This window comes from Chelonia mydas, chromosome 5 (assembly GCF_015237465.2).
Source record: "Chelonia mydas isolate rCheMyd1 chromosome 5, rCheMyd1.pri.v2, whole genome shotgun sequence".
NCBI classification, from domain to species: Eukaryota; Metazoa; Chordata; order Testudines; family Cheloniidae; genus Chelonia; species Chelonia mydas.
Genome location: NC_051245.2, coordinates 43,595,888 through 43,615,556, shown reverse-complemented (window position 1 = coordinate 43,615,556; position 19,669 = coordinate 43,595,888). Strand labels below are relative to the sequence as shown.

Genomic DNA, 19,669 nt, shown 5'->3' with positions numbered 1-19,669 from the left:
CCTAGTTCCATACTCGTTAGCAAAAACCTGTTATAGAAATAACAGTGTCCTTTAATACAACTCCTGGTGCCCTATCCAAGTCCATAGTGCTGAGAGACCAAAGACTAGATCACATGGCCATGAAAGCATTCATTCTACTAAAGTTAAAATGACAAATTTCTACATACCAGACTTCCTGTACCAGAAAAACTTATTGACAATAGAAATTAAAAGCTCATTTGCTCTGCATTTCATGTCGGACCTATGTATTTTGCTTATAACTTGTGAACCACCTGGAAACCCAGTTCCTTCTATGGAGCTCCCTCTTGACAAGTCCATTTCTTAGTATGAAATCCTTACCCCATGATGCCCAACGGAAGCTTGAACTGAAGGTGCTCTATAGACGATTCCCAGAGGATTTTCCTCGCCTCTCCACCACCTGGTTCTCTACCCCTCTGGTCCGACGTTCCCTTAGCGATGGTGACACGAGTCTGGGTCACCACGTTTCCCGGCTTGATTATATCCCAGGCTTTTCAGAGAAATCCAAGTGGCCCCGCGCTCCTATTAGCAGGGCTTAAGCGCTGCCCTAGTGGGTCAGCGCCTACCACAACGGGAGTCCGTAGGCATGTGGAGTTGTAGCCAATGAAATCACAATCCCCTTTGGAAGGAGAAGGAGCCGAGGCGTCCTAAGGAAGAAGCCCGAGGGGGGTTTCTCCCATATCCTCTCGGAGCACGCTCTTCTCCAGCCCCAGAGTAACTCCAGCCCACTGCCAGAGGAGATGGCCTCGGAGGTAGTAGCAAACAGCGAATCCCCTCCCCACAGCCAGCCAGCCTCTCCTTGCGCGGGGAGAAGGGGAGACGCTCGCCTCTCACGGGGGCGAGGGACCCTGCAGCAGCGTTTATCCCCCGGGTAAGCAAAGCCCCAGGGCACCGCGAGCTCGGGGTATGTCAGGTGCAGCGCGGGATGGGGCCGGCGTTATGCGCAGCGCTCCCCGCCGCTTCTCCCTCTAACACCCCCGCCGGCGGCAGCGGCAGCAGCAGCAGGATGGGGGGTATCGATTCATTTTCCCGAGCAGCAGGCGGAGGCGGAGGGAGCCGTTTCACCGGCGCTGGCATGAGGCTCCCCGAGAGCGGCAGCAGCAGCAGCTATGCGGGAGCACTGGTGGCACATCCCCCGCAGAGAGAGGCCCCGCTACCCGGCCGCCGAGACGCGGAGCGCCGCTCCCTCTTCCAGCAGGGACGGGTCCTTTCAGTCACGCCTCATGCTGCAGCGACCGGGCGAGCATCTTCCTCCGGGCTCGGAGAGGCGGATCAATCACCGAGAGCGGCAGCGGGGGATGGGAGCGGCAGCGCCCCCCGCTCCCCTATGCCGCAGGGGAACGGTACGGACCGAGGGACCGAGCCGCGCGGCCCCCCCGCTCCCTGGCCCCGCACAAGGCGGCGGGATCCCAGTGTCGCGCGGCGACTGGCGTATCGCAGCTGGGAGCTCAATGTCGGGCTGCACCCGGCTGCTCCAGCGCCCCCGAGACGCTGGTTCCCCGCGCACCTCCCCCCTCCCTCACACCCGCCCCCGCTCCAGCTCCGCTCCTTCTCCGCCTCCCTTGCTCCCGGGAACAGCAGCTCGTCGGCGCCGGGGAACAGGCGCTGCTTGTCCCGGCCCCCTCGTCTCTTTCTCCCTCACCCCTCGGGTGCCGGACCAGGCGCTTGTTCTGTCAGCGAGACCGCGGCGACTTAGCGGTCCCGGCTGGGCACTTGCCCCGCCTCCTCCCCGTGGCCGGGCACCCTACGGTCCCCAGCAAGCTGCGCCGCACGCTCCCTCCCTGTGCTCTGCAGCCCCGGCGCTTCCCACAGCTGCACCTGCTTGCTCTGTCTCCATCCTCCGCTTGGGGACCTTTAAATAGGACACGTCAGCGCGTTCCCCTACGCACCAACGTCACACACTGCTCCCGGCGCTGACGTCATCGGGGTGCGGGGGATGATGTCAAAGTGTTCCACGCCGCCGGAAGCGCTTCTATATTAGGGAATGGAACGGAAAAGCAGAGGGAAACCTCGGCTGCCGCCCACTTCCATGAGTGATCTTCCCCAGAGTACTAGCTGTGCCTTGTCCTAGCGCATCCATCTCCCACCTCCTCTGCCCACCTCACAGATTCTCCACAGAACACCTTGTGTTCAGCAAATGGGAAGAAATCTGGAGTGTGCTCATTCTTGGCTCTCAAGTCCCAAACTGTACCATCAAAATAGTTAACAAGTCCAGCTGCCTCCTATCCTACCAGAAAATAAAAATGCATACCAGATGCATCTCAGAGAATAAACACTACAAAAACTTGGAGAATAAAGACTATAGAAACTTGGAGCCTCTGAGACCTAGCCAATTTTTGGTTTCCCTCTATACCACCTTAATTGCATAGCCTGGATAGAGAACAGTTATAGCTGGATCTTTGCAATTTTTGGCCCAAAGCCCCAAAATATATAATCTAAATATAAAACAAAGTATGCCTCTACTACATCACTTTAAAAATCCAGAACCTGATGCATTGCAGCCCAATCCAGTGCCTGCTTTCTGCCAATTTTTAATTCCAATTTGGGTTTTTTGGTGTTCATTGTATCAAAATTTAACAGCTCCTAGTGCGCCAAAAAAATCCTGATTCTGTTGTAAACTGGCACACTAGCACCATAAAGATATATATCCAATCCTTAGATCCAGCTACTTTTACAAATCCAAAATCTCCACATTCTACCAGGTAAATACAGAAGTGCAGCACCTTCTCCAGTTTTACTGCAAAAAATCTAAATCTCATGCACTCCTGCTAAGTAACACTGCAAAGACACACCAGCACCTAGAGTTTTCCGGATTCTACTATTTTTGGCCCACTCCTCCAACTGTATTGCCAAAATAGATAACACATGTTGCTGCTGCTACTAGACCGGAAATTGCCAGACTCTGTTAGAGCCTGGTGCTAGTTTAATGTAAAATCCTTTATCTGGCACCTGAATCTTTGTAGGTTCAGCAAATTTTTGTACCTAAATTTCTAAATACTAATGCATAAATAGAAATCAAGGGCAGCTGATCCTTGGCAAAGTTAGTACAGTGAGGCAGTTATATCAAAGAGTCCCAATCTGTGGTCTGTGGTGTGCTTTCCATCAGATTAGGCAACCAAGAATTCTTTAAATATTTTCCCCATAAGCAATCTAGTTAGCACAGGGACACTATGCAATCATGAATGAGAGGGGAGGTATCCATGAGACACTCAAATTGTCTACCTGTACGTAAAAGTCTGATTAGCCCCGAGTTATACCATTGGGGTACATAGGACTCTGTCTCACTCAGAGAGATGACAAAACAAAAACAAATAAAACAAGGAGTAAAATAAAATTATGTTCACAGCTTTTCCTTTATCAGACAAGCTCTTCCTCATATAGGATAGCTGCATGACAACAACTACAGTACATCCAACTGAGCATATTTCAGCAGGGAACTCTAAAGCTGTAGCATGATTTTACTGAACGACTTGGCATTGAATGACTGACATTTTCAAAAAGTAATCTTAATTAATAAGTGTGAGTAGATATGATGAGTTAGAATGCCTTACCTAGCATTTTGACCTACAGCAGTAACTGGACACAGGTAAAGAGGACTTCTTACAAAGCAAGAGGAGGCTGACACATTACACAGCAAGGGAAATCTTCTCCAAAGGAAAATAAGTCCAAAAAAAAAAAAAAAAAAAAAGAGTGTGAATCATTCATATCAGCAGCATGGAGGTGTCAGGTGGATTTCATCACAAGGGAGGAAACAGCAGTTTCCTTAGTTTCACATTTCCCACTCCCTCCCTCGCAATTAAGAGTACAGGGTAGGCATTCATCTATGAAAACTTTAGAATCAGTGGTGTAAATCTGTAATTTGGTATTAGCAATGTTCAAAGTATGCATAATTGAGGTTAGCATATAATACTCTCAAACTGTGGCTGTCTTTTTCATATCTCATTTGTTTTTGTGCTTTTTGATTTGCTTTTTATGTGACTTTAGAAATAAAACTATTTGTAATGGACCCCACTGGCAATGGGTGTTCTGGGAGGAATAAAGCTGTATATCACTCCTTTCTTCCACACAGTAATAGTTTAGGATTAAACAAACCAGCACTAAAAAATAGGCCAATTATTACAAATATAATCCTTGTTGTTGAGGGGATAAAAACATGTTTGTATTATTAACCCATAATGTGACACATTTTGCTTGTGGCAACATAATTCAAGGGTAAAGAAATTAACTAAAGCTCCAAGTTCTTATGAGAAATGCCATGCATCCACCAGTTCTGTTCTCTCAACCAGGAGTTCTGAAACTGGTGAAAATGCTATAGAATTTAATGATGTCCAAAGTGAGATGTTTAAAGATTCCAGAGATGGCTCAGTCTGTCTCTACCATTCAACTTGTTCACATTTTTGGCCATCATGAAATGCAATATTGTTTTCCCAGCATACAGGACCAAAAACAGAAGTTCCCGAGTCTGGACAAAATAAATAATAAAACCCACAAACCAAATCCTGAGGGAAACAACTGCATATTGTCTTGAGAACCAGAGCTGTGAGCAGATTCAGAGCAGAGAGACTGAGCCATCTGGGCACCCAACATTAGTGGGTACTTTTGACCTTAATCTCCCTCTTCCCCACCTGAAAAATGGGGACAATACTGACATATCAGAAGAGTGTTATGATACAAATTGATGTTTGTGAAGCACTCAGATACTGTATTGGTAAGAGCCAGAGAAAAGCCCATGAGGAAATCAGTTGGTGTATTCTAAACAAGGTTTGAATAGTGTGCAGTAAGTAAACCATGGGGCACAACATTGAACAATGAGGAGAAAACAAAATATTGAATAACTGCTCATTAAATGAATACTGTCTATGCTGTGCATTGAATAAGGCAGGGGTCCTGTGGGAAAATTATTATATAATTAAGAACTGTATCATAAAGCATATGCACAAGGCATCTGAATTAGGATTGCACAGGTAACCTTAATTATAGTTCTTGAGTGCTTGATTTTTGCAACCTTAGTAATGTTCTTTTAATTTGTTTTTGTGCAATATTTATACGCAAGCCAGGATCTGAATGAGCTCTCCCCTTCAGGTCCAATTGAAGAAACGTTTAGTTATGAAAAACAAGGGGAAGTGGCCATTAATTTGAAAAATAAATCTTCAGAAGTAATCTGTACACAAGGTTTCAGTTAATTTAATGTAGGAAGTTTGAAGCACACCTCCCAACAGTCCCAGGTTTTGCAGGACTGTCCTGTTTTAACCCCCAAACCCTTCTGTTCTGGGTGAAGCAGCTCCTGTCCCATAGAGCTGGCTGGGCTTGGCTCTCAATTCTGGGCATTGAGTCCTGGCCCCTAGCAAATAGGGTTGCACCACCACTCAAGTTGGGCCCCTCCACCCCTCCATAAATGGAGATGGAGGGGTGGACAGGCTATATGTGAGAGTGGCGCAGGCAGCACCTGACAACCCCTCAGGCCTCCTGCTCCTTGGGGCAGCACCTGTCCTGCTTTAGCCACTTCAGATATTGTGAAGTATGTCATCGTGCCTGCATTATTCTGTTAAGAAAATTCAGGACCAGAAAAGGAACACCTCATGTCACCAGATACTCAACACAATATTAACAAGTAGGAAGGAACACAAGCCAAAATAGGGAAAAACAACAGGTTAAAGAATATTTAGATGAGTTCGATCAGTGGTTCTCAGCCAGGGGTATGTGTACACCTGGGGGTACATAGAGGTCTTCCATGGGGTACTCAATTCATCTAGATCAGTGTTTCTCAACCTGGGTGTTGCGACCCCCATGGGTGGGGGGTGTCACAGGATACGTTTAGGGTGGGTCACAAGTGCAGGGCCTGCATTACAGGGTGGCTCACAGGGGGCCCTGTGGAGTTATGTTATATGCTTCAGAACTGGGTGGTGGGACTCAGGCTTCAGATAAAGGCTCACATGTGAAAAACAGGCTCAAGTATCACACTGAAATTAAGTACAATATTTATACTGCAATCAGTTTATTTTATAATTATATGGTAAAAATGAGAACTTAAGTAGTTCTTCAGTAATAGGGTGCTGTGACACTTTTGTATTTTTATGTCTGATTTTGTAAGCAAGTACTTTTTAAATGAGGTGAAACTTTGGGTACACAAGACAAATCAGATCAGTGAAAGGTAATCTGTAAAGGTTGAGAACCACTGAGCTATATGTATTCAAGTTGGCAGGGCCTGATGAAATTCATCCTAGGGTACTTAAGGAAGTAACTGAAGCAATCCCATAACCATTACTGATTATTTTTGAGAACACATAGAGGAATGGTGAGGTCCCAGAGGAGAGAAAGGCAAACATAGTACTTATCTTTAAATACAGGAACAAAGACGACCCAGGGAATTATAGACCAATCAGTTTAACTTCAACATCTGGAAAGATACTGGAACTAATTATTAAACAATCAATTTGTGAACACCTAGAGAATAATAGCGTTATAAAGGAACAGCCAACAAGGATGTCAAGAACAAATCATACCAAACCAGCCTAATTTCCTTCTTTGACAGGGTTACTAGCCTAGTGGATAGGGGAGAAGCAGTACACATGATATATCTTGATTTTAGTAAGACTTTTGACACAGTCCTTCATACAGGGGCCACTGATGCATCCACAGAATACCAGAGGTCTTGGTACTTCTGGAACAGCATGGGCCTGCCCCTACCTGTGTGACCTCACATGCAAGACACCAGTGGGAACAAGATGGCACGCTTTTCAAAATGGTGTCCTCCATGCGGCATGACCTTGCATGCATCATGTGTGTGAGGTTACACCGGTGGGAGCAAAGTAGCATGCTCTGATATCAAACAAAACCAAGTCCAGGACAGGACAGGGACAAACATTACCAAAAACAGATTGTCCAGCTTCAGTTTGGATAAATGTTTTGCCTATTCCCCAGGGCCAGCTCTAGGTTTTTTGCCGCCCAAAGCAAAAAAAATGTTTGGGTGCCCCCATTCCCCCCCCCCACTTTTACAAGTTTGCACTTTGCAATTTTTTTTTGGACTGTTTAAAATAAAAAAAATGAAAACTGAGTTTGTAGTTAGTGAAATAAAACAATTTCCTACTGGTGTATTCATTTAATTTTAAACAAAAATCACAATTACAAACAATTTGGGTTCACTATACACTGTAATGGTACTTTCAATTGAAATTAATGCGAGTCCTAACAAACGATTTTGAGACATGGTGGACCTCAAATAACTTTTTAGTAATTTCAGTTTTGAGAAACTGCGCTCACCAGAAGCCACAGATACTGGTAATGTTAAAAGAATGCATAATACTATAGCAGTGTTTGGAGTGAGGTGCTCGGGGCTGTACATCCTGCCTGTGGACCCACAGCCTGATCTCAGACCCGGCCCCACAACTGCAGAGGGGACAGTAACCGACAGAGTGGCTGCGGGGCAGGTCAGCCGTGGGGAGGGGGGCGGACCAGGGGTGCCCGCCCAGCGCCTGGCCGCCCGGGGCAGTGGGTCCCTTACTGGCCCTGCTCTGACCCCGGGGTCCGCTCCCCTCGGCTCCAGCTCCTGCGCCACGTGTGGCTGGGGCGGCTGGGCGGGGGGGGAGGGGAAGGAGCCACATCGCGCTGCTTCCCCAGCAGCAGGGGGCTAGGATAGTGACTTCCCCCGGGCTGGGACCCCCACGCTAAGCCCGCTGCCCCGTCCCACGCAGGGGCTTATTGGCTGACTGAGAAGGGCTGGGGTGGGGGGGGGGGGGGAAGGATGGCCGGAATGCTGCCCCTGGAAATGTGCCGCCCCAAGCATATGCTTGCGTTGCTGGTGCCTAGAGCTGGTCCTGCTATTCCCACATGACATTCTCATAAGTGAACTAGGGAAATGTGGTTTAGATAAAATTACTATAAAGTGGGTGCAGAACTATTGAAAGATTAGGAGGACTTGTGGCACCTTAGAGACTAACCAATTTATTTGAGCATGAGCTTTCGTGAGCTACAGCTCACTTCATCGGATGCATACTGTGGAAATCGCAGAAGACATTATATACACAGACACCATGAAACAATACCTCCTCCCACCCCACTCTCCTGCTGGTAATAGCTTATCTAAAGTGATCATCAAGGTGGGCCATTTCCAGCACAAATCCAGGTTTTCTCACCCTCCCCCCCCCACACACACAAACTCACTCTCCTGCTGGCAATAGCTCATCCAAACTGACCACTCTCCCCACACTGTGCATGACAATCAAGGTGGGCCACTTCCAGCATAAATCCAAGTTTAACCAGAACGTCGGGGGGCGGGGGGGGAAGGAAAAAACAAGGGGAAATAGGCTACCTTGCATAATGACTTAGCCACTCCCAGTCTCTATTTAAGCCTAAATTAATAGTATCCAATTTGCAAATGAATTCCAATTCAGCAGTTTCTCGCTGGACTCTGGATTTGAAGTTTTTTTGTTGTAAGATAGCGACCTTCATGTCTCTGATTGCGTGACCAGAGAGATTGAAGTGTTCGCCGACTGGTTTATGAATGTTATAATTCTTGACATCTGATTTGTGTCCATTTATTCTTTTACGTAGAGACTGTCCAGTTTGACCAATGTACATGGCAGAGGGGCATTGCTGGCACATGATGGCATATATCACATTGGTGGATGTGCAGGTGAACGAGCCTCTGATAGTGTGGCTGATGTTATTAGGCCCTGTGATGGTGTCCCCTGAATAGATATGTGGGCACAATTGGCAACGGGCTTTGTTTTCCATCCCACCATCAACCTCAGCATGGTCCAGTCCACACAAGAGATCCACTTCCTGGACACTACAGTGCTAATAAACAATGGTCACATAAACACCACCCTATACCAGAAACCTACTGACCGCTATTCCTACCTACATGCCTCCAGCTTTCACCCTGACCACACCACACGATCCATCGTCTACAGCCAAGCTCTGCGATACAACCGCATTTGCTCCAACCCCTCAGACAGAGACAAACACCTACAAGATCTCTATCAAGCATTCTTACAACTACAATACTCACCTGCGGAAGTGAAGAAACAGATTGATAGAGCCAGAAGAGTTCCCAGAAGTCACCTACTACAGGACAGGCCTAACAAAGAAAATAACAGAACGCCACTAGCCGTCACCTTCAGCCCCCAACTAAAACCCCTCCAACGCATTATTAAGGATCTACAACCTATCCTGAAGGATGACCCAACACTCTCACAAATCTTAGGAGACAGGCCAGTCCTTGCCTACAGACAACCCCCCAACCTGAAGCGAATACTCACCAACAACCACATACCACACAACAGAACCACTAACCCAGGAACCTATCCTTGCAACAAAGCCCGTTGCCAACTGTGCCCACACATCTATTCAGGGGACACCATCACAGGGCCTAATAACATCAGCCACACTATCAGAGGCTCGTTCACCTGCACATCCACCAATGTGATATATGCCATCATGTGCCAGCAATGCCCCTCTGCCATGTACATTGGTCAAACTGGACAGTCTCTACGTAAAAGAATAAATGGACACAAATCAGATGTCAAGAATTATAACATTCATAAACCAGTCGGAGAACACTTCAATCTCTCTGGTCACGCAATCAGAGACATGAAGGTCGCTATCTTACAACAAAAAAACTTCAAATCCAGAGTCCAGCGAGAAACTGCTGAATTGGAATTCATTTGCAAATTGGATACTATTAATTTAGGCTTAAATAGAGACTGGGAGTGGCTAAGTCATTATGCAAGGTAGCCTATTTCCCCTTGTTTTTTCCTTCCCCCGCCCCCCCCGACGTTCTGGTTAAACTTGGATTTATGCTGGAAGTGGCCCACCTTGATTGTCAGGCACAGTGTGGGGAGAGTGGTCAGTTTGGATGAGTTATTGCCAGCAGGAGAGTGAGTTTGTGTGTGGGGGGTGGGGAGGGTGAGAAAACCTGGATTTGTGCTGGAAATGGCCCACCTTGATTATCATGCACATTGTAGGGGGAGTGGTCACTTCGGATGAGCTATTACCAGCAGGAGAGTGAGTTTGTGTGTGTGGTTTTTGGAGGGGGGTGAGAGAACCTGGATTTCTGCAGGAAATGGCCCACCTTGATTATCATAAGCATTGTGAAGACAGTGGTCACTTTGGATGGGCTATTACCAGCAAGAGAGTGAGTTTGTTTGTGGGAGGGCGGAGGGTGAGAAAACCTGGATTTGTGCTGGAAATGGCCCAACTTGATGATCACTTTAGATAAGCTATTACCAGCAGGAGAGTGGGGTGGGAGGAGGTATTGTTTCATGGTGTCTGTGTATATAATGTCTTCTGCGATTTCCACAGTATGCATCTGATGAAGTGAGCTGTAGCTCACGAAAGCTCATGCTCAAATAAATTGGTTAGTCTCGAAGGTGCCACAAGTCCTCCTTTTCTTTTTGCGAATACAGACTAACACGGCTGTTACTCTGAAACCTATTGAAAGATTGTCCTCAAAGACTAATTTACCAACAGTTCACTGTCAAACTATGAGGGTGCATCTAGTGAGGTCACACAGGGGTCAGTCTTGGGTCCAGTACTATTCAATGTTTTCATTAATGACTTAGATAATAGAGTGAAGAGTATGCTTATAAAATTTTCAGATGACAGCTAGGTGGGACAGATTGCAAGCACTTTGGAGGACAGGATTAGAATTCAAAACAACCATGCCAAACTAGATAATTGGTCTGAATTCAAAAAGATTAAATTCAATAGAGACAAGTGCAAAGAACTTCATTTAGGAAGGAAAAAAATATCAACAAAGTTGGGAATAACTGGCTAGGTGGTAGTACTGCTGAGAATGATCTGGGGACTATAGTGGATCACAAATTGAATGAGTCAACAATGTGATGCAGTTACCAAACCGGCTACTATTCTGAGATGTATTAACCGGACTATTGTATGTAAGACAATAGGTAATTGTGCCACTCTACTTCGCACTGGTTAGGCCTCAGCTGGAGTACTATGTCCAATTCTGGAACACACACTTCAGGAACGATGTGGACAAACTAGACAGAGTCCAGAGGAGAGCAACAAAAATGATAAAAGGTTTAGAAAGCCTGAGCTGTGAGGAAGGTTAAAAAAACTGGACATATTTAGTTTTGAGAAAAGAAGCCTGAGGTGGTGGGGGGTCTTGATAGTAGTCTACTAATATGTTAAAGGCAGTTATAAAGAGGATGGTGATCAACTGTTCTCCATGTCCAGTGAACGTAGGACGAGAAGTAAGGGGCTTAATCTGCAGCAAGGGAGATTTAGGTTAACTATTAGGAAACACTTTACAAGCATAGTCAAGCACTGGAACAGGCTTCCAAGAGAAGTTGTGGAATTGGAATTAATAATATTTGAAATTATTAATATGGGAAACTACCAAACACCAATTGGATTTAATAAAGGAATTGATGATTAAAAGGCCAAATGGTATTTATACAATTGTTCTAAACATTCCTAAAGAACCTAACAAAATAAGCAATTTACTACAGCTAAACAGTAATAAAAACTTTTATAAGCATTCGATCAAGATACTTACAAATGGGCTAAACCCACAGGTGCTTAGATCCATATTGGTTAGCTCCAGCATGGTTAGGCAGGTATTAGCAGTGAGCCCTTTCAGAGTTTACTTTTTATTCTCTTTAACAAACAGGTGATGTCACTGCCATTTACTGATTTCAGCTAAAAGCCAATTGGAGACTATTCACCCTTATTTCCCGTCTTAATCCATATAAGATTTACAATCTCCTCTCTTCCCAAGGCCTTTCCTCCCCTTCTTCTTGCTGTCCAACAGTTCTCCGATTGCACCTACGTTCACATAGGCTTTAGCCTATGTCAAACCACGTATGTGGTTTGGGGAAGGGCCATGTTGGCTCATTTTAGGATAGATTCTCTTTCTTTTATTTAAAATCATCTGCAGTCATCCCTATTGGTCAGAGGCCTTATTTTTATGATTAAATTATTAATTATTATTATTATTTTTTAAATCTATGATCAAATCACTAGAGGAAAAGTGATGGTGTTTCCTCCAAACCAGATAGTATAATACAAGTTTTACCTCAACTAATTCTTTTTTGCCCTCAACCAGTAATGATGAGAGGTAGACGGATTGCATGGTCACTTATATCCTCTCCAACTGCTGGTTAGGCCCTGATCCTGCAAACAAACAGTTACGCACATATTTAACTTTACTAATGTGAATTAGTAGACTACTCATGGCTGTAAAGTTAAGCATGTGCATAAGTGTTTGTAGAGTTGTGGGGGGTCTTAGTTATTTTGTGCGAGAATAGTATACCATTTTATTACCTCATCTCCAAAAGCAGGCAAATAAAATTCTCATTCCCTCTTCTAATTTTTCTAAATCATTGACTCTTTGCTGTCCTAAACAGAAGGATAATAATTGAACTAGCCAATCCAAGGGTGGTGGTTCAAGAAAATGACCTATGATGATAGTTGTCAAGATTTTTCAAACATGCATAGAGCAAACAAACACCCCATATCTTCCCCACCTGCATCTCACAAGATGGTTATTTAATTGTATGCTAGAATACTATTATTTTCCATATTCGCATTTTTAATCCAAAAGTAATTCAAATACTTGATAACCGATTATATTCTATACAAGGAAGAGATAAAATGCATATTTTCATTATTGTATTGTATACATTTGTAAGGCACCTCTCACTAAAGTTTTGGAACTCCCTTTATATAAACAAAGGATCTAATAAAACATTTTCCATAAAATAAAGGAACATATACCCAGTGTCTTCCACAGCAATCAGTTCCCTGCAAGGACAATAAGGTCATAGCTTATAAAAGTAACATCTACATTTGTGGAAGGGCAGGAACAACAGAGTAAAAAGGTTAGTTTTGCCACAAGAAGTGACCCAGTATGGGGAAATTGACACTGAGCGAACAGGATTTATTATTTAATAAATACTGGGCACAGTGTTCTTGCCAACTCAACAGCCAGCAGCGCCCACTCCCCTCTGTTTACTTAACCTTATTGTGTCACGAATAACAAAGCACCATGCTGAGCAGTCCCATCCACAGCTCAGAAGTGCACTTTCACAATCCTTATCTACATTCCTGCAGGATTGAGACCTTAATAGGTTGGAAGTGAAGGAGAGAGTACAGAGATCTTACTAGGTTCTGCTCAATAATGAGCAAATTAAAAAGTACTTGAAAATACTTGCTCTGAAATGTTAAAGAATAATTAAAAGCCACATAAGAAAAAGGTCACAGGATATATCTGTGACCTTAAAAATTACAAATAAATACATTGTGAAGGTAACCTGAAAGGCTCTTTATCTGCCCTGATAAATGCAAGCCTCTCAGGTCTCTCCTCCAATAATTGATGGCATCGCTGATAAGGACAACATAATCCTTACACTTTTATGTCTTAGTGTACAAGGGAAGACAAAACTAGAGGACCAGATCCCTGTCTTGCTGTGCAAGTGAATAACTGCACTTAAACTATAATGGCAATGCAATTGGGGTATGCCATCTAAGAGGTTCGTATGGCGCTCTCATACGTGCTGCTGATTTGCTTGTAGAATGGCAACACAAGTTGACACATCCAGGGAGCACTGAGGGAGTCAGACCAGGATGTTCTGGCACAGTTGAGAAATGGCAGTCCAGGACAGGATGTATGCCTAGGGAGAGCTGGCTCCTTAGCTACTGGTGTAAGAAGTCCGGGATGGGGTTTCTTTTCCCCTGGAATACAATGGAAAGAAAGGGAAGTGGGTTCAGACATCTCTAGCAGACAAAGAAACAAAAAAAATAGTTTAAACTTGAAAACAGAGGGAAGACAAGGTAACACCTTGCAAATAATAGTCAGCTTATGGGAGAATATTGTTACAAAGTGTAACTGGAGAGAGTTGATTTAGTGAAAGGCATCAGCTGCAGAGAATGGGGCCAGTTAAAGAAAGAAGAGATGCAACTATCTTAGCTGGTCCATATAAGAGAGCAGTAGGATGTGTGGTGAACTGGTTAGGAATACAGACACTTCTCCCTTCTGTTTGCCAGCATACATCTGCTTTTCTCTTTGAAATTTCATTAAACTGGCCAGTTTACAGTGTAGGTGTAATTAGGGGAATGGTCTCGCTATTGTGGGAACTTTCTTAGGTTCTGTACCACTCTGGTGGAATTGGATAGTGAAAGAACTTGAGTTCTCACTCCAAACTCAGATGCCTGCCTGACTTTGAGGACTCCTCTTCCATTCTCCAATGCAGTAGTCCTCGTAACCCCAATAAGGCTGGGTCCAGGATTCCTGGGAGGCTTAACCCCCAATCTTGTCATGGTCACTTAGACCAGGGCATCACCACTGTGGGGTACTCTACCCACACCAGCCACTTCCCTGACCCACTGATCACTACATTAAGTTTAAACCAAATACAATTTATTAAACAGCAACTGTAAGAAAAATATGGGGAAAAAGATCAAAAGAACAAGGGACCCTTCCCTATGGCCATGGAGAACACAGTAGTCTCTGCAATTTAAGAAAAGTTCACAGACCTCACATGTCCCAGGCCTCCCTCCCAGGACCTGGATGCACTGCAGTGATACCGTGGGTCAGACACCTGCTCTGATGGCAGCTACATGCCCTCAGGCTCTAGGTGGCAGGACCCTCCTCCCCAGCATCAGCCTCTCATCAGGTTCACCCTCCCCTCCCCAGTCCAGCCTCCAAGGTCCTCTAGCATGGCAACAACTCCCTCTCCTGGGCCCTCGCTGCTCACCTCGCTCACCTCACTCTCCTCAATGGCTCACCGTTCTCAGCTTCGGTGTACTCATGGCACGGCAGGTGTCCACTATCCCCGCAGCTCCCCACTGTAGCTCAGCTCTAGCTTACTGTCAGTGTGGCAGGTCTTTGCTGCTCCTGGCTCCAGCCCAGCCCTGCCTCCTCTGGCTCAGTGTTACTGCTGCTTTGCCTCCAGCCTGACTACCTTCTCGGCTGTTTCTTTAGCCCCTCTGGTTCTAGCTGCTGCTCTGCCTTCAGCTCAGCTCTGCCTCCTCTGTTCCTGGGCTGCAGTTCTCTCCCCCACCCAGCTCTGGCTGCTGCTCTCTCCTTAGCTCTGCCCACTCTGGCTCAGGCAGCCCCATCTCACAGGGAGAACGGGCCCCTGGGCTTTTGACTCCCTTCTTGGCCTACCTTCCCTGTCAATCTGGCTGACTTAGAGCCTTGTCCTCTCAGTATTGCCAACCCCCAGTATTCAAAAATCATGAGTCAGGCTCACCACAAATCATGAGATTCTGTAATAATAATAATAGATTTGGTGTTCTTTTTATTTGCTTTCTGCTTTTTTAACCTTTGGGGTGTACTGGGGTCAGATTTTGAAGCCTTCTTCACAGCCATAAGGACTAGAAACTTACTTTTTCCTTTAAGAATGAAGGCTGAAATCATCACATATCCACTTGACTCCAGGAGCTGGGACTTTAAGAAAAATAACCATCATGAGACGCATGACAAAATCACAAGTTGGTAACATTGCCCTCTCCCCTTGGCCCTGGGGAGCACCAGTTTCAGGATCCTGACTTCTCTTTGGCCCTTTCCATTTCTTCTAGTAGTGGAAGAGGGACAACCAATAAATAAATATCACCAAGTTTCAGTAAGGGGCAAACAGCCCCCTTACATAGGTGCAGGCCTCTCCCCTTTCTCTGCTTCCTAAATACCAATATCTGGCTCACTCACTAAGCACTGCCTCATGTGACTACCACAGCGTACTGTAAACAAGGGAGGATGGTGGGATAAGACAATAAGCAGGTGTAACTGCTGAGATAATATTACGTATAACTATTATACTCCCCTTTTTCTTGCATCTCTGTTTGCCTCTATCACAAGGCAGTATTCCCTCACCATGGCTTCCTTACTGCAAACTGTCCTCATAAACTCCTGCAGAGGTTCAACACCACATGCTTTATTGACAATATGCTATACAGATACTTGTTCCCTATAACATAAGGCTCTTACCTTCTCCTAACACACAAGGAGAAAGAGAAAAGATTACAGTAAGATCCTGGACTTCTCCAGCCCCTCTTTCCAGATCTCTCTTTTAACTGTCCCCAGCTGACAAGCTGAATCACCTTGTTAGTTGTTTACTCATCCAATCGTTAACCAATTATCTCTTCAATTTGGCCCACATGGGGAAGCTTGCGAAGTGTGGAGAGTCAGCCTGAGGTTACTCACACTCTGTCATAGCCTCTGTGCTGAAGCACAAGCCAGGATTTGGTGTTTTCAAGACTTCAGAACATATAAAATGGAGTTAAAACTCAGAGCTATAGTGTGCAAACCCCTGAACATAGGTGTTAATAACAGCTGTCAATCAGCTTCAAAGAGAGCATACTATGCAATTTCTTAGTGAACAAACATTTAACACATACACAAATATTTCCAAACAGTATTTGGAATACTTCTGAATAACCTCTTAAACAAGACTATTTGGCAGTAAACTTATTAGTGTTCTTTGTACAGACTTCCCCACTTGTTGCAGTTATGTATACTTCTGGGCAAGGTTTCAAAAGACCATATATAATTTTATATTTTGGTACACTCATAGAGAGACATTCTCACAGAGAGAATTTCTCAGTCCCTATAGCATGGCCTCAAAATGTGTGTGTGTGTCACCTAGATTCTTCAGAGCCTAAGGAGAACAGAAGCCTCTAAGGTCCCACCCAAATACTTCAGAATATCCTCAGCAAACCAGCAGTCCTAAGAGCCTAGCAGCCAGCAGCAAATTTCAATGCCTGAACTAATAGTTGACTGTTTCTATCTTCTACCAAAACAGAGAATCTATACCCAAAATGGTACAGGTATTGGGACGCAGCCTTCATAGCAGACAGATCCCTTAGCTATGCATTGATCAGCCATTGATTCTCTAGGGCTCTCTCCAACTCCCATATTTATAACCTTTCCCATCTGACCTTTGACTCAGTTCTCTGAGGGTGAATGTGTGGACCTGACAGACTGCTTACCTTTAATGGAAAATTTCTGCACAGCTTTAAAAAGAGCTATTGAGCATGTCTAGTAACTATCACATACCTTCCTCCTCTAGATGTTTCTGGGCCTTTCTAAGTTGCCATGACCTGATCTCTGCAGGTATGCACAGACACAGATGATTCAACTAAAACCCATGTCTCCTCCCCACTGCTTCTCTCCATTTCTTTGGACTTATAAAATAATATAATAAAATAATAATAATTAATAATTCTGCAGTATAAGTATGTGAGTTACACAAGCATGGGGGATGACATCTTTGCTTTCAAGAATTGTGAGGAGGCAGAGATCTCAGGTGGAAAATATGAGCTTTATTAGGGAGACTGGTTGACTAGGGAGACTGGGGTACAGAGACAATGGAACTTTCAGATAATAGGACCGACTAATAAGCAGGCAAAAGAAGACAGAACTTTTCGTGATGAACTGGACCAGTTGCTGGTAGGTGGGAAAGAAGATGTGCCTGTGAGAATGGGTGTGGTGGGGCCAGCGGACAAACAGGGATGGCTGGGCCAGCGAGGGAAGGGATATCACAGGCTTCCTAGTTCTTCTGTTAGCTCTATGATAGCCATGAGGTTTGAAGTTATTAAATAATCTTCTTTCAATTTCTGCATGTGGGATGCAGACTCAGGATGGTCATTCCAGCCATCCCCAGGCAACTGAATGAAGTCCTGTAATGGTCCCTGCAGTACAGCCTGGAAAAAAATCGCCAAAGGAAAGGTAATCATTATTAGCAGAATAAAATCAAAGTGAATAGGGATCTCTTTTTGATGGTATGCTCTTAATGTAGTAGCATAAACAGGGATATTCCATATTAATGTGCACATCTGTAGAACAGTGTGTAATGCTCCTTTAAAGGGTGAAGGGATGGAATATTAAAATCAGAAGGTTCTGTGGCAGTTGGGAGTGACAGTAGGTCTTTAGCAGATGGATTTATATTGTCAGTTCTTAGTACTGTTAGTATATGGGGTTCCTGAGACCCTGCCCTTGAGGCAAGGGATTAATTGGGAAAATATCAGGCTATCTCCCTGAGGCCATTTGCCTTGAGGAGGAGAAAGGTTTTGAGTTGAGAAAAATATTAGAGGGCTCTTGTTTCCTGACAGGAAACAATGGGGCTCCCTGCTCGTTCTTCATAGGAAAGAAAACGGCAGAAAAGAGAGTCAGAATAAAGAGTATATAGCTACAGATTTTCCAAGCAATGGAAAAGTGGTCAAGCACTAGGTCAGGGTTCACAGGAAACTGCCCGTTAAAACAAACAAACTTGTAAATATATAGGGGCAGATTCACCTTCCCCAGATCCCAATAGAAGGGCTAGGAAATATTACAGTCCCTGAACTCGTGGGAAACCTGGTAAGGGGGGCAGCGCAAGCTGGTGGCCATTTATGTTTGAACTTTATTATTGCAATGCTCGTGAAAACGGGCTTTCTTTTTCCCACGTATCATTTTCAGAAGATGTTGGTGATAGTTCCAAGGGGTGTTTTGTAGATCAGTGGTTGATGGTCTGCATTCATTCTTCCTTTTGCTAGGAATCATGCGGATATTCTTTATGGCCTGAAGAGATGTAGCAAAGAAGAGAGAGGTCCACTAGAGCAAACCTTAGTAAAAAGACATTAAGCCTTTGGTTATCATGATTGATTCTTTTGGGTCTATCCAGAGTGGACAAACGGGCCTGAAAGGGAGAACTTTTGGACAACAGTGTGCAAGTTCTGGAAGGTAATGAAAAATATTAATCTGTATAGCTTTTATGAATGTCATGTTCTGGGTACAATCCAAAGCAGTCAGGGATTGTGTCACTGTCTACCCTCTAACCCTGGGTGCCTCACAATGCTTTGCTGTTGTAGCTCCCAACCTGTGCCACCCACAACCAGCCTACCTGCATACAAGTTGCATCCTATCTGTGTGCTAGACAGCCCTGGTTCACCAGCTCTAACCCCAGTGGCCTGTCTACAGCCTTATGGCCCCACTCTGGCTTCCACGAGCCTTAGTTACTACTTGCAGTGACTCCAATGCATGCCCAAATTTTCTCAAAACCATGTGCCCTGAAATGTCCAGCCCTCTTCTGGACAGTTCAAAGAAATAATATGGTGTGTGTGTGTGTGATATGTCCTTTCTGGGTATGTCTGCACTGCATGTTGGAGCATGCCTCCTAGCCTACGTCCACAGATTTGTGCTTGTGCGGCTTGCGCTAGCATGCTAAAAATAGCTGTATAGACAGTGCTTTGACATTGCAACACAAGCTGGTGCTCAGGCTCTGACACACACCCACCCAGGCCTCAGAGCCTTGCTGCAACATCTCCAAAGCTATTTTTAGTATGCTAGTGTGAGTCTGTGACCTGGGCTGAGAGGCTCACTCCCAGATGCAGTGCATACATATGCGCTGTTTGTATTGAAGTGTTTGGGAAACTCCATTTGGGATAATAGGGCTTGTGGATATCATTTTCTACAAATATATGGTGGACTTTATATGGGCTTGTATTGTCCAGGAGGGTGCTGGGCAGTACAAAATGCACATTGCTGGGGGGAAAGCCTGGGACTGGGAGTTTGCTGGTGTTTGCCTGCAATGTAATTCATGAGTGGTGGGCACTCATACCGTATAGCTGGAAGTGTGTGAGAGCAGGCTAGGAGTGGTTGCTCTCACAGCAAAGCAGGGTAAAGAGCACTCCAGGTTGGAAAATTGAG

General features: G+C 45.0%; 1 protein-coding gene across 1 annotated transcript in view; it reads right to left on the bottom strand.

The window, feature by feature from the left end:
* The window catches only part of HOMER1 (homer scaffold protein 1), a 150,810-nt gene extending 146,904 nt beyond the window's left edge, over positions 1–3,906 (bottom strand). Inside the window, exon 1 of the mRNA XM_027829001.3 lies at positions 340–3,906. Within this exon, the coding sequence (XP_027684802.1) occupies positions 340–344 (5 nt within the window). The 5' untranslated portion in view covers positions 345–3,906. The remainder of the gene's footprint in view (positions 1–339) is intronic.
* Positions 3,907–19,669: the final 15,763 nt, after the last annotated feature.